At 42.5% G+C, this 15,491-nt stretch overlaps 1 protein-coding gene across 2 annotated transcripts in view; it reads right to left on the bottom strand.

Moving 5' to 3' along the window:
• Positions 1–3,119, bottom strand: part of WLS (Wnt ligand secretion mediator) — a 113,473-nt gene extending 110,354 nt beyond the window's left edge. Inside the window, exon 1 of one of the 2 annotated variants that reach the window (XM_060139772.1) lies at positions 2,758–3,119. In XM_060139772.1, coding sequence (XP_059995755.1) covers positions 2,758–2,863 — 106 coding nt within the window. In that variant the 5' untranslated portion in view covers positions 2,864–3,119. Of the gene's footprint in view, positions 1–2,118; positions 2,138–2,757 lie in introns of those variants that run through there. The other variant, XM_060139773.1, reaches the window with a different exon arrangement.
• Between the last annotated feature and the right edge of the window lie 12,372 nt (positions 3,120–15,491).

The raw sequence follows: 15,491 nt of genomic DNA, 5'->3' as shown, positions 1-15,491 counted from the left end.
ATTCAAAGTGAAGATTTCACTTTCTCACTTGGCCTCTGCTGATGAATTAGAAAGACACTGCACACCCAAGACACCGGACTTCCTACGCATCAATAGGGTTGAGCAGTGAAGAAGGTCTCTTCTCACTGCGGAGCATGGAAGAGGAGGTTTCTGGACTTAGACTTTCCAGCCTACACACTTCTTCTTCAGCTACTGATTCCACTCACTCACTTTCTTGAAGTTCCATCCTTTGCTTAGTTTCACCTGCTTTCCAGTTTAGGGAAGTTTGGAGGGAAAACATATCACTTACCTTTTGTTGATATTTATTTCCCATGTTTGCGTCTTATAGCATACCTAAGTTCTTAGATTTGTTTAACAGAAAAAAAAATTACTCTATAACTGGTTGAGGTAAAGGCTAAGCCACTATTCAAGTGTTGCGGTGAAACGGATCTGATCTTTTCAGCCTTCAGGCCAGAACTAGGGACACAGCCTTGGCAACTGAGGAAGGAGGAGAGGTAAGAGGTCAACTTACACAACAATTTCCCCCAAGAAGTGTTATACAGAGATAGTTTTCTTTTTCAAGTAAAGATGGAATTAAATCAGTTGATTTACTGAGGGGAATCGAGACCTATCACTAACTTTTTGAGATTGTTATCAGATACGGTCACTAATCAAGTTCTCAGGGAAAAACAACCCTTGGCACCACTTACTCCAAACAAACCCCTCTTTGAACATACAACTGTTCTGATCCTATGGAAACTCCAATGTCCAGCAGCCATTCACCAGTGCCCTTGGACCTTCTCCACAGTACTAAGATTCCAGAAATTATGCTAGTTCCAGAAGTGCCCTAAGAAACCTACAACAGTGGATAACGGGCTAGATCAACTTTAGAAAAAGAAACACACACCAACAAATACCAGGGAACTATGTGTAATGGTTCACTGCTTGTGCAAAAACCTCAAAGAGGATGAAGGTCAGACAGGGATAATAGGCCAATTTAATTCTGAAAGCACAAGGTGCAAGAAATTTTAATTATGGTCTGCCACTGAAATCACACAAGATCCAATGGCATCTAACTGCAACTGCTCATCAAGGGAGACAAGAGGTGTAATTGTAACCGCTGCATAATCACCGTGAGGGCACAGAGAAGGCTGCCTTCAGCTCCCAGTAGAGAATGTATTAAGAGCCTCGAAAAATCCAATACAGGGAAACATGGAGATTGCACGTAGCTAAACAGGAGCTCCTAACGGGAGGGGTGGGAGGGAGGGTTCCAGGAATAAAAAGATTAAGCTGTTTGACCCAAATTGAGGATATGAGCTTGGAAAACTCCGAACCTCCTTCTGCTTTGTGGATACACACACAGCGAAAGGCACGATCTCCTCCAGAAATTTCTCTCCTTGGTGAAGGTTCACCCACTCTCCTTTGTTTAAACAATTAGCTTGGATGTTACGGTGATTTACAAAACCAGACTCCCTTTCATTTGTTCCCATCAAACCCAAGTCTGGAGACAAAACGCCAGGCACAGGACTCGAGGTGCCCAAGCCTGTGCAGCTCTCACGACCACGACGACACCCGCGCCGCGCGGGCTCCGGAAGAGGGACGCGCGCAGAAAGCCCCTCCGTAGACTCTCCACTCCGCAAAGTTTTACAGATATGCGAAATACGGAAGCCAAGCCTCCCATCCGCACCCGTGGCGAAGTTGGCGCTGAAGTTTGCGCCGGGACGTCCTAAATCTCGAGGGTAAGGGGAAAGCGAGTGTGCGGAGAGGCGGGAGGATGGATGGAGATGGAGACACGGCGAGAAGAAGGGAGTATTTTTGAGTGGAAGATCCGTGAAACCATCTTCTGCACCCGGAAGCGTGTTTGGCTCGAGAGGTCCGGGCGATGCACGCCAGGGGAGGTCTCCCGGGGGGGGGGAGCTGTCACCTGCGGGGGGCTGCGGCGGGGGCGCAGGCCGCCCTCCTAGGCGCCAAGGCAGGACCCGGGGCTCCCGACTCACCGGCTCTCGGAGCTCTAAGAAGTGGGGGAGGGGAGATTCGCGAGAGGGCGGGAGGCCAAAAGCAACACCTTTCCGATACGCCTTTCCCCTCCGACCTCTCCAACTTCCCGCAGCGCCATCCAAGGACTCTCTCCCACCGTACCTCACCCCATCCAGGCTCCGGGCCAAGGCTCGGACCTTGCGGACGGCCACGGCGGGGCGTGGGATGGGAGTGCGACGAGGAAGCTGAGGGCACGAAGGTCAGGACCCGAAATGCAAACTCTCAGCCCCCAGCTGAGACAACCCAAAGCGTTTACACATGCAGAGATCACAGCCCTGTAACAGGGCTCTCTGGGTTTGCGCCGGGCGCAGTTCTCTGACTCTTCAGTTGTTCCTAATAAAGTCGATTACGTTGCCCTCCGGGAGCTGATTGGGAGGGAAGCGAGAGGAAAAGGGGGGGAACGCGGGAAAAAGCGGGGGGAGCGGCAATCAACTTTGTAACCCAGCGCTTCCTCGCGCGATCCGTCGCCATGCTTAAGATTCCCACCCCCGCTACCCCCCTCCTTCCTTTCAAGTGGATACTGAAACTAGGCCAAAACTTTTCCCCCTCCTTTTCTCTTAGCCACTAGACTGGATTGTGCCCCACGGAGCCCCATGGAGCTCTGCTTTCTTAAGCACAATAGCCGGACTAATTAGATCATAGAAGCAAGGCAGTGATACTGTAACAAGTAGCCGAAGAGGCAAAGAGGGAAGGGGCCCGAAAAGAGAGAAAGGGGGAAAAGTTTGCAGCTCTCGCACTTACCAATCAAGCCTCCCACCAGAAAGGCGATGATTTGGAACAGGAGCAGAATCCCACCAACAATGCACAGCTTCTTGGTGCTCATGTTTTCTATAATTGCCCCAGCCATTTTTGCGCCCCCCTTTTTCTTTTCTCCTTGAAATAAATGTTTTAGGGTGTGCTTTTTGCTCCCTTTCCTCTCACGCTCCCTTCTCCCTCGCCTCCTTTCTGGGCGCTGCAAAACTTCAGGGGTGCGGGAGCGCGGCGAGGATGGGACCGGGACGGAAGACGCCCGCACGGATTCCCCCGGCACAGCCAGCTCGGGCTCCCCCAATGCCAGGAGCTGTGATTGTGGCCGCTCCGCCGCCTGTGGACGCTTAAAGGAGCAGGGAAGCGGATCACATGACGCCGCCTCCCTCCCTTTCTTCCTCCCTCCCTCTCGCGCTTCCTCCCTCCCTCCCTACCTCCCGCTCTTCCACTCCCTCTTGCCCGCCAGTGCGGGGCTCCGAGCTCTGGCGGGTGCTGGTGTCCCGCTCCCGGGTCTGGAAGGCAACCTGTCCCGCCAGGGGCTCGTGTCGTTTGGGGGTTGATGTTGTTCTTTAGTGGGTTCCCCCTACTCCGCTTCCCACACGTTTCCTCTTCTGGTGCGAGATTTAAATCCCCCGTGGGCAGCTCGGCAGACCTTTAACTTACGCCTTGACTTTAGGAAATGGTCCCCACCCCCAACTGCTAGAACTCTCTTTAGGAAAGAGGAGGAGAATCTTTTAAAGGGACCCAATAGATGCTTAGGTCAAAGCACGGAGATGCGGAATAAAGTCTCAGCTGGGCTTCCTTCTGCCTGATCCCAGCCTCGTTATTGGGCAAATAGCCAGCTAAATCCCCCCACTGCACCCCTTGGGGAACCCTGCGCTCCAGCCAGATCAGGCCACTGTTCGTTACCACATTATCCCCCCACTCCATAGGTTTCCAGAGCCTTAACCCTGGCTCTTGCCTTGAAAGAAAATATATTCTACCCCATCGGAGTTTTAAACCTCATTTAAAAACCAGCTCGCCTGAAAAATCTTTCTTACTTTCTAAACCACCTCCTTTTAATATCTCCGGACATTAAGCCCCTACAATTCCTGTGTTTACGTTCTTACCTCCTATTGCAAGGACTTGTGTGTACACGTTTGTCTCCACCATTCAGCTGTAAACTCCTGGGGGATAGGGACCGAGTGCTCTTCATCTTTGTACCCCCCGTGGTGCTTAACAAAATTCTAGCTCTAGTAGGTCCTCTGTAAAGTTTTGTGGAATGAATAAATAAGTGAATGTGAAAGCAAGTCCACGGTGTGCATTTCAAAAGCCTGAGACCTTATTTGCCTTAGAGGGAACACATATTAAGTTACAATGTTTGTCCTCTCTTTGTAAGGATATATTTATATTTATGCTTAACTTCCAGGGGGAAAGGTAAGTGGGACTCTAGAGATTTCCTGCTCCATCAAGTCTCAATTCCTGGGCCTGGCTGCTCCACGTTACATAAACTAGCCACTTGGCCAGTATAGCTCACATTGCCCAACAGACCCTTAGTTTGGTAACACCCTATTCTCACACATACACAGTTTCCACCACCCACCACCCCTTACTTGCCTGGTTTCTTGTCCCTCACCTCCACCTACACCCTCTTCATGCCAAGGGAATATCCCAAGTCCTGTCTCCTCCTCTACTCTGTTCCTGATTTCTCAGTGCCCTTATAGAAGATGCCATGCAGGTTACACTTAATAGAAGTATTCGATTCTAATCTCCAGCTAGACCAGGAACTCCTTAAGGACAGGTGCCAAACCATACATATATAAAATTCCATCTCCTTGGAGTCTAACAGTTTTTAACAGTTCTAAGGATACAGTTGCTATTTATTTATTCTTTCCTTTAACCCTTTAACCAATAGGCATATATTGTGCCCTTAACTTGTCCCAAGTTTTCTTTTCTAAGTACTTGAGGATACCAAGATGTGAAGACACTTGCCCTTGACCTGGAGGAGCCCCAGACTAGCTGTTATTCACTGAATAGTGATTAACCGTCTTTACTTTAAAGAACAGCAGATCAAATGGCAAATGGTCAAAAACAGACAGAATTGTTGTGAACAATAGCGGTCAACACTTTGGTACCCAAACATAGATAGACCAGCGTGGGTTATTTTTGCATTCCTTCTTTACCTTTTCAGAATCTTACATCATTTTTTTTTCCCTGTCAGAATTGGTTCCAGAGCATCATAAAAAGAAGTAAGGATGTCCTTCTCACCTTACTGCTAGTTAACTCCACATTCTGTGTTCTCATCTCAACAACCTGGCAACTTCCACACATTTTAATAATAATGCCTTAGGGTTAGAATTCCTTTTTTTAATATCAAGGGATATTTCTAAAGTAAGGTTGACAGGATTCAATATCAAGATTTACTCTCCATTTGATATTACATTTCACTATTTAAGAAGAAAGAAATGGGTGTCCCACGCACTTCAAGTTTGAATTGAATCCATAAGATATTCTTGGCTAGCTGCATTGGTTTACTCATTTAAGATTAATGAGTCCTCAACTCATTTTTCTATCAACTGCTACAACACACCCCATCCCTGTATCTCCCAAATGCATCTCTTCAGAGTAACTGGCTTAACTCCTTACGTTCCAGTGTCCACATCTGGAAACCAGAGGCTTGGGATAAAATACTGGTTCCCCACAAATATGATCCCCTATTTTGAACAGGCACTTATATAACCAGTTTTATTAAAAAGAGGTATTTCTAATTGCTAATGAATGCTTCTAGCTTGCCTGAGATGACCAATACTGCCAAACTGAGTGCAGGGCAGACAACATGCAATATTCATCACCATGAACTGCTTTAAAAAATTCACAATGTCTATTATGTCTTTATGAATATTAAAAGTGACTATCGGATCCTTATTTCCCAAGGGAATAACACAGATGCGTAGAAGAGAGCATGAGTGTTTGAGTCCGCTGGATCTGGGGTGTAGCCTAGATCCCAGCTCTGCCTCTTGCTATGCGTGATCACCATAAACCATTACACAGTCATTTACCCACTCCGAGGCTCAGGTTTCTCATCTGTAAAATGGAGATCATAATAGTACCTACCTCATGGTATTCTCGCAAGATATGATGATGAGGAGGATTCTATTTAGGAACACTTAGAAGAAACTGTTCACTAATTGGTTTGTTCTCAGCTCTAAAATTTTATCATGTTATAATTATTTTTGGAAGCATATTTTAGGATCAGTCTGGGTGATTAACTATTTGACAAAAGTGCTAATAAGGCCAACATCTAGTACTGAACTCTGAACAACACTCAGTGAACCTTAAATATAGATATTCTATTCTAAAAACTGCACCCAATCACCAGTAAAACACTTTTTTGGAGTCATTAGGTACATTGTCCAAAAGACAGATAATCCAAGGATGCAATCCAACTCTGCCAACTGAAACTGATCATTCCAACTCCAAGTCACTAGACTTTAAGATGGGGATCCTGATTTATCCATTGATTTATTTGAAGGGTTTGTCATATGGAAGGTCATAAAGATTTCAGTGCATATTTATTGAATGGATGAATGAATGAGTGAACGAACGTATGAATAAATGAATATCTAACTGAAGGTGGATTCACTGCAATTCCTCCCCCTCTCCCAACCCCTAATTCCTGTATAGCGTTCACTGACGAAATGCCTATCTGACACATTTTCCTGCGCTGAAGTTTGCACACTATCTCTATATATGTGCTGTATTGTCACCCGTGGCTGGCAAGCTCCTTAAAAACAAGGAGATATGACCTGAGCCTTTGTGTCTCTCACAGCCCCAGCACAGCAACTTGCACAGAGCGAGGCTCAGTTCCTCAATTTGAGAAAGCCCCCTTTGGAAGCCAAGGGTGGCATATCGTTATTGTCATCGCAGTAAATGTAACATAGAAATACAAAAGAGTTGCACCTACCTACTCCAACACTTAATTTACTTCTCAGAGGGACCTAACAAGAGTAATAGTCCCACTCTGAGGCTTCTGTTTCTCATAAATAGCTTTTATCCATAAATGGCATCCCTGCAGCTCCTCCGTTGTTGGTATTTTCTCACAGTTAGTGCCTGTGAATGCGAGCAGGCATTTGGGGTTCACACTCTATTATTCAGCGTCACTTTTCTCCTTCGCTCTGTCTCTCTCCCTGAATGTGTGTATATATATATATATATATATATATATATATATATACATACTCCCTGAATATATATATGTTCAGTTTCTTTTAAAATGCTTATTTTTTTTCCACACAGAACCACCCTTCCCTTCTTTCTCTGAGTCCCATTGTCTTGTTTCGTGTATACACACAAGACCCTTCCCAGCTCCCCCCCACATTCACAGGCTAACCTTGGATAGGAACTATGTAGAACCCAGAGCTTGGAAGACCAGTATTTCAACCTGATCTTCAGATGAATTTGTTTAATTAATAAATACCCCGCCACCCCTCCATTTTTACACATCAGCACCTGCCCTGAAGTTCTCCATTTCACTTTTTCTTTCACATTCCTCATACATTTCAGACATTAGGCTTATTCATGCCCAACTTTAAGTCTTACTAATTGTGTAAATAAACTTGAGAAAATTACTTACCTTTTTGATATTTATTTTTCTTATTTCTTAAAAAATTTTTAAAAAGTGATAATAGAACCTCATAGTTTGTGGTGAGCATTAAGCAAAATAATGTTACAAAGTGCCTAGCACAGAGCCTGGCACAAAGTGGGCACTCAACAAACATTTTGCCTGTTATAAAGGAGGAGATTTCTGTTCCCAGATAGAAAAAAACAAACAAAAAACCCAAAGAACTATGAAACACCTAATTATTGTCTCTTATGAAATTGTCTCTTTGAAATTGCAACCCGGAATGGCAGGTAAGAAACTTTATAGGTTTCCAGAGACCTCTGGTGGGAGGCAGCTGACAACTTGAAGTAGCCAGCCAGCACCCTGCTGTTTCCCAGGCTTGAAAGAAGCTTCGGCAGAGAGCAGACATGCCTCCAGTGTTTAAACCTCAGAGGTCACACATGCTGGGTTCCTGGAGCAGAGGTGGAGGAAAGGGCTTTTTCTCTTAGCGTGTTTTCATAGCCTGTATAAACCTAATGGGGTCTGAGCTGACTGCTTCCCCCACTCCTCGTCCTCTCACGACTGCTCTCCCCATCTCACCTTGTGCTCTGTCATGCTCACAAGCTCCTTTCCATCTGCTCCTCCCCAGAGACAGTGGCAGTGGGAGGAGAGGCTGGACAGAGATCCTGTGATGTGTGGACAGCACTCAACACCGTGGCACAGAGTCAGCACACAAATTTTGCTGAATGAATGAATGACCAATGAACATGTCCCAGTCCCTGGCTGTCCAGGGGTTCAAGAAGGCCCCCCACAGGTGGCCAATGGCAAGAAGAGGAGCTCAGACTTAACGTCAGCCCTAGACCATCTGGGGTGAGAATAGGCCCTGACTTGGACCAAAGCCCGGTCCTTACCCCATGTTAATTGTAAATTAGCTCAGAATCGTCACTAAGCAGCTCAGCATGAAGGACAATCTCCAATAAAAACAGCTTCAGGCATCTATGTGTAATGTGGGAAAGTAAAGGTTGTTTGAGAATAAAATATGTGAAAGTCAAGGAACTTCATATTTCTACTTCCCACTAGCCAACGGAAACTGGGATGACTGAGAGTGAGGGAGGGCAGGTAATTCCCCAAATGTCAGATACATGGTAGCAAATAGCCCCTAATAATAACACCAATAATTATAACAGCAACAACAAGAACTGATATTGCTTCCTACGTACCAAGCACTCCATGAAATGCTTTACATATGTTGTCACCGTTAATGCACGTGACAACTTTTGAGGTAGGTACTATTTTTATCATTTTTAAAAGGGGAAAGCCAGTTCAGAGAAGGTAACGAATATTCCCTTGGCCACAGAGCTAGTAACGTGGGGAATTAAGATTCTAAAGTAGATGCAACACTCCATTCATTCAATCACCAAATATGTACTGAACTCCCCTAAGTGCCAGGGGCTGATCTAGACCCTGGGGAAGAGCAGTGAGCCCAACACAGGCCTTGCCCTCATGCAGCCTACTTTAGAAAGCTCACTTCAGAGCCTAGGTTCTTACCTCCTTTACGTCAGCCATGCCCTTTGAACTTATCAAAGAAAGAACCCCATAAGGCTGTGGAAGCGAGTAGAAATCATGTTGTCATTGGGCTGAGGGGCCTAACTCCTGCTTTCCTATGTTTCCCTCAGGAGACAATCATTCAGAAACCCCTTTTCCTGCCAAGTCTGAGACAGGCCCTGTTTTAGTGTTTTTCAGCTACTACTTAGTTCATACACTCAACTCTTGTTTTTTTCTTCAGCACCTTACTCTCACTCAGGTCAAACTCCCTCCAATAAAGCCTTCAATCTTTGCAATTCTTTCCTTGCTTGGATCTGCCACTAAGGCTTTTCCAAGTTGAAGATCAATTTTCAAGTCAAATGACTCATGGAAGAAATTGTTAAGCATGATTTCACAGTGTTTTGAGAACATCCTTGAAGAATATACATTAGGAAAAGACATTCAATGAACAAAATTCATTTTGGCTTAGCTAAGCTGCAGATTGAGTCCTAAAATAGTTTTGTTTGATATTGTGTTGTCTCTACACAAAGTTTCAAGTTGCTTTATAAATATTATTCATTTTATTGTATCATTTTTATGGGTAAAAATTCCTACTTCTGATATATGTCTTACCTTTCTAGAAAATCTGATACCTGAAGCCTGAATGATTTGATGATACTTTTTTTTTACTTATTTCATAAAGATTTATTATACATTTACCGTCTGGCAAGTGCTGGGATACAAATACAAAAAGGACAGATTTACTCTCGTAAAGCTTATAATCTCAGGTGTGTCCAAGGATCTTGGTGATGCAATGGCTCTATTAGCCAAGATAGTAAGTCCTAAATAATCACTGGTGTAAGACACATGGAAGAAACTCTGATCTGAGAAAGAGAAAGGGAATGTGCTCTGAGAGGGGGTGTGCCTTCCTTGGCTGGATGTACGAGGTCCTCCACACTCTGGCTCCATTTAACCTTCAGAGTCAGCATAGTGAAGCAGTGAAGAGCATGGATCTGGGGCCAGATTACCTGGGATCTGAATCCTTGCTTTGCCAATTATTGGTTGTGTGCCTGGGCCAGTTAGGGTAATTGTTTCGTCACTCAGTACCCTCACCTGTAAAATGGGAATAATAATACCCTCCCCAAGTATGATCATTACGCAGATTAAATGGGATAATTTGTGTAAAGTATTTAAAACTGCCTGATTTTAAGTTCAATGGATTTGCTAAAAATAAATAAACAAATAAATTTTTTCCTTTTCTATCACTCCCACAAATGTACCTTGGATTCTGTTCACTTTAACATCTTGATAAATCCCCAAAGCACCACGTGTTGTTGGATATATATCCATTAATAATTATTATTACTATTATTATCATCATTATTAATGTATGGGATATCTCCTATATGCCAGGTGCTGTTTGTATAATTATTGGAGGCAGTGTGAGAAGCAAGGATAAAGATCAAATGGATCTGGGTGGAATTCCCTGGGCAAGTAACATGACCTCTTAGAGCCTCAGCTAAGTCACCTATAAAGTAGAGAGGATCACATCTTCACAAAAGCTATGGAGAAGATTGAATACATTCAATGTATAGAGAGCTTAGTAAAGTACCAGGCATTTGATAAGCACTCAATAATGAGGAACTAGAGAAGAGCTGGAGGAAGAAGAGGAGAATAATCTTAGAGGTGGCTGACATTTTTTAGTTGGAAAACAGGTTCAGTGCTCTCAACTCTTGCCTTCCCATCCTTCCCTGTTCAGGGATTCTTCCTTCCCCCGTGCTTTGTTCCCATCAACTCCAATTCCCTGAAATCGTTGTTGAAAACTCTCTCATGGAACAACCCTGCTCTTATGGAGCTGTGGAGCTGTCTGTTGGAAAGAATGGGATACTAAGCCTCTAGGAATGCTTGCTGAAACTCTATTTTTCCAGTATCACAAATATACTTGGAGATACTTTTTGATTCTCCTGCCTCATAAGCAGATACAGTATCTCCTTTGGGTGAACCCTCATATAGTTATGTCTATTATGTCCCTTCACACATGCTACCTGATATTGTAGTTATTTGGGCACTTGTCATATCTACTCTATTAAGTCACACATTTTTTTAAGGTAAAAGGACTGTGTTTTACTCAGAAGACTTTTTATTTAATTCTATTAGAAACCCAGGTTCTGTAGTGATTCTTACAGATCTTCCTTCCTCATCTTTGTCTCTTCACCTCCCTCTCAAAACAGTTGCTCTATTTTACTGGGGAAGTTGGGGGAAGGAGCCATCAGGTTTAAACATTCTTAGCCTCCAAACTCATCAATATTTTCCGATGCCTGATCTCCAAAGAAGCAATGAGCCCCCTCTTGGGCAAAGCATACAACTTTACTGGTGCATATCAACCTTTACTTATGCTCTTCGGCCTATTTTAGAGAGCTGGCCAGCACAGCCTAAGGGTTAAGAGTATGTGCTCTGTTTAGCCCCTGCCTCCAGGGTGAAAATAAGGATTAAATGAATTAGCCTGTGGAAAGCACTTCCTAGATAGAGTACTTAGCACATGGTATACAATCAATAATTGTTAGCTATTATTATTAATTACCTTCCATCACCTTCTACAACTTGCTTCTTTAATGATCTTATTTTCCTACCTTGCTTCAATCTTATTCTCAAATCTCCATCCTAAAATATATCCTCCACATTCTCCTTAATCCATCATCTTCACTGGCTTCTTTCTTTTGGCTGTGAATCAAATTTCTGGAAAGAGTGTTCATATCTGCAGGCTTTATAACCTCATTTCCCATTCCCGCCCTGACTTACTGCAGATGATCTAGATTCCAGACCCAGTATTCCACTGACTCTACTCTTCTCTATTCTGACAAATATCACCAGTGACCTCTCTGGTCTTCACCCTACTTGATGCCTCTGAAATGTAACACTCCTTTTGGAAAAGCTCTCCCTACCTCAGCTTTAATAACTTTGCTTTCTCGATTCTCTTCCTATTTCTCTAACATCCCCTTCGCTCTCTTTCACCAGCTCCATTTCCTCTGCCCTCTCCTTGAATGGTAATATCCCTGAGTATTCTTTCCTTTACCTCATCTCTTCTCATAGAATCCATGGGCAAATCTGGATCTTCAGCCCTGACCTCTTGACTGAACTATAGACTCATAGAGTCTATAGATGTCACTTCCTAGACATCTCTGCCTACATGCATCTCCAAACCAACCGGGTGTGTTCCGTATCTCACTTAATGGTCCAACTTTCCAACTAATTACCCAAATTAAATGTCTCAAGGCAATCCTTGATTCATTACCCCACATCCAATCAGTTATCCAGACCAGATTCTGTCTTCCTTACCCATGATGAGCTACCTTTTCTTCTCCATCTTCCCCACTTCTCTGCAACTCCAGACCCTCATTATCTCTCCAAATTGGGACTACTGAAGACCTTCCTTAACAATTCTCCAATCGCTGGTTTCTTAATCTAGATAATCCAGTCTGCACACAGTTTCCACGTATGATCATTATAAAACACAGATCCGTTTTGCTCACTTTCTGAATATAATTCTATGGTATTTTCCCACTGCCTACAAATAAAGCCTACTTTTTAAGCCCTTGTCTAGCAAAATTCCACTGAGTACTCTAAGATATAGCTCTTTTGTACTACCTTTTGTTCCCGGACTCACCAAGGCACTTCTTTGTACCTCACTGTGTATAAATCACAGTCTAGCTTATGTCTTTCTCCTTGTGACATAATTATTGGGATAGACTAGTTAACCGCTAAGGCGATGTCACCAAGCTATGATTTCGTGGTATTTTTCCTGTTGCATTGTCTGTTTAAAAGTGCTGGCTATCCAGAGACTCAATGGAAACCTAGAAATTATCCAAGACTTCTCATTTGTAAACGTTGTCAAGAGATACTGACAATATTACCTGCCAGGCATCATAAATAATGCATCATTATAATAACACAAAATACTCATATCAGAGTATATCAGACAGACCCTGTTTGAAGTGAGATAGTTAGGGAGATAGATAGATAGAATGTGTAAATATATAACACTTAGAACTACTAGAGTATAATACAAATATACACTTCAAATAGTTGTAGTGAGGATTAAGTGTTCTAAGTGTACTCTTATACATATCACTTAGAACATTTTAACCTCACAACAACCATTTGAGATACATGCTATTATGCTATTTTAGACACTAGGGAAACTGGTTTAGAGAGGATTAGTAATTTACCCAGGATCACACAGTTAATAAACACTGGAGCTGGGCTGTGAACCCCATCAGTATAACACCAAAGTCCTTGCACTTAACAGATGCTCTCTTCTGCCTTTGATTCAAATAGCAGTGATAGTAGCATACCTTAAGGTTTTCTATGTACCAGGCACTGCTCTGAATATATTACATGTATTACTTCATTCAGTCCTTACAACACCCTCTGTGAGGTAGGTGTCATTTTTCTCCTTAATTACCTATACAGATAAACTTAAAGAAAACTGAATAAAAGTTCAAACTGGAAACCCATAAAAACCTTGAAGTGAATACTCAGTGCAAAAGAGTATACTTTTACTCTTTTAAAGGCTTGTTTCAGAATTCCTTGGAATTTTCTATTTCTCAGATCATTTAACACAAACTTTCCAGTATGAGAGTGAGGGTCTCTTTTATTCAGTCAACCATCTACCTATTAAGCAAACATTTATTGAATACCTACTGTATGAAAGACACTAAATACTCCAGAGAATGTTTCTTCTCTTCAGAAAATAAAAATCTAGAAAATGAAAAGGACATTAAAGCCAACAAGTACAATGAAGTATAACAGGTAGAATTATAAAGAGGTTAAGAAAACAGACTCTAGGGATTTCCCTGGTGGCCCAGTGATTAAGATTCCGTGCTTCCACCACAGGGGGCACAGGTTCTGTCCCTGGTCGGGGAACCAAAATCCCGCATGCCTTGCGGTGTGGCCAGAAAAGGAAAAACAAACACAAAACACAGACTCTAGAACAAGATAGAGCTTGTTCAAAGCCTGGCTTTGCCACATACCTCCTGTGTGATCTTAGGAAATTCATTTAAATTACTTATGCCTACATCATATGATTGCTATCAAGATTTTAAGTTTTACTATATATAAAGAACTTTGATCACTGCCTGGAACATGGCAACACTAAGTAAAGGGCAGCTGTAGCTAGTAGTAGTAGCAGTAGTTGTTTAAATGGAATTACCATATAAGGAAACATGGGCATTGAGAAGCAAGAACAAAGAGTGAGTAAAGGAGTTCATATAAGTCTTTAGAGAAAAAGATAACTCTAGATGAGTTTTTAAAAATGAGCAGGTGTTCTCCAAGTAGGCAAAATATATAGATAGATAGATAGGCAATATTAAAATCAGAGAACAGTAACTCCTAAAGCTCATACAAAAGAGGTAGTATAATGTGTCATTGTGTCTCCACCATATTGCTTTGGAGACCTATAGCCATGGGAAATAGGAACATAACAAGGGTGGAGAAGTGATGTTCTCATTATGATTATAGATCTTTAAAAGCTATCATTTTAAACCATGTTTATTATTGGACTGGGAATAATAACACTTCTTCTGTGTTTGTATAGCACCAATTCTGTACAATTTTAAGATACTATCTTAGTAATCTTCACAACCTTGGAGGTCTGGCCAATTATAATTATCACCATTTTCCACACAGGAAAGCAGAAGTACAAGGTAGGGAAGGCAGAAATCCAGGGTTGCACAAAAAGTTACTGATGGACCTAGAAATGGGACTCTAAATTGCAGCTCACTGAAGTGTCCAAAATAACAAGATCATGCTAATTCCACATTCTCCCTCCCATTCCTCTTCTTGTCATGGAAAAATAGAGCAAAATATTGTAGCTGAAAAAGCTAAGGTGGAGCTAAAGATAATCAGATAGAGTGATGAGCTCTGCAGAAAATCCTGGATAAACTATGATACAGGTTTCCAATGATGAGTAGGACTGATGTGTTTGGGATAAGTTAGGTTGTCTGCCAGAGGAAACTTTGTTTTTTTAATTTACATTGATGTATATATAACTTACATACAGGAAACTACATAAATCATAGGTATACGCATTGATGAATTTCTACAAATGAATACTGTATTTGTTTGCTAGAGATGCCATAACAAAATACCACAGACGGGGTGACTTAAGTAACAAACTTTTTTTCTCACAGTTCTGGAGGCTGTAAATATAACATTAAAGTGCTGGCAGAGTTGCATTCCTCTGAGACTTCTCTCCTGGCTTGAACATGGCCAGTCTCTTACTGTCTCTTCATATGACCTTTGCTCTGTGTGTTTGTACCCCTGATGTCCCTTCTTCTCATAAAAACATCAGTCATATTGGATTAGGGCCCCTCCCAAACAGTCTCTTTTAATTTAATCACCACTTTAAAGACCTTATCTTCAAATATAGTTACATTCTTAGGTACTGGGGGGTGGGACTTTAACATATGACTTTGAAGGAGGACATAATTCAGCTGTAGAAAATACATATATAAGATACTGCCTAGATCAAGGTATAGAACATTTCCTTAGTCTCAAAAGGTTCTTCTGTGCTCTCTTCCAGTCAATCAATCCTCCTGTGCTAATCCCTTTTCATCTTTATCACCAT

Source organism: Lagenorhynchus albirostris, chromosome 2, assembly GCF_949774975.1.
Source record: "Lagenorhynchus albirostris chromosome 2, mLagAlb1.1, whole genome shotgun sequence".
In the NCBI taxonomy this organism is placed as follows: Eukaryota; Metazoa; Chordata; class Mammalia; order Artiodactyla; family Delphinidae; genus Lagenorhynchus; species Lagenorhynchus albirostris.
Note: the sequence above shows the minus strand (reverse complement) of the source record. Positions and strands in the feature narration are given on the sequence as shown.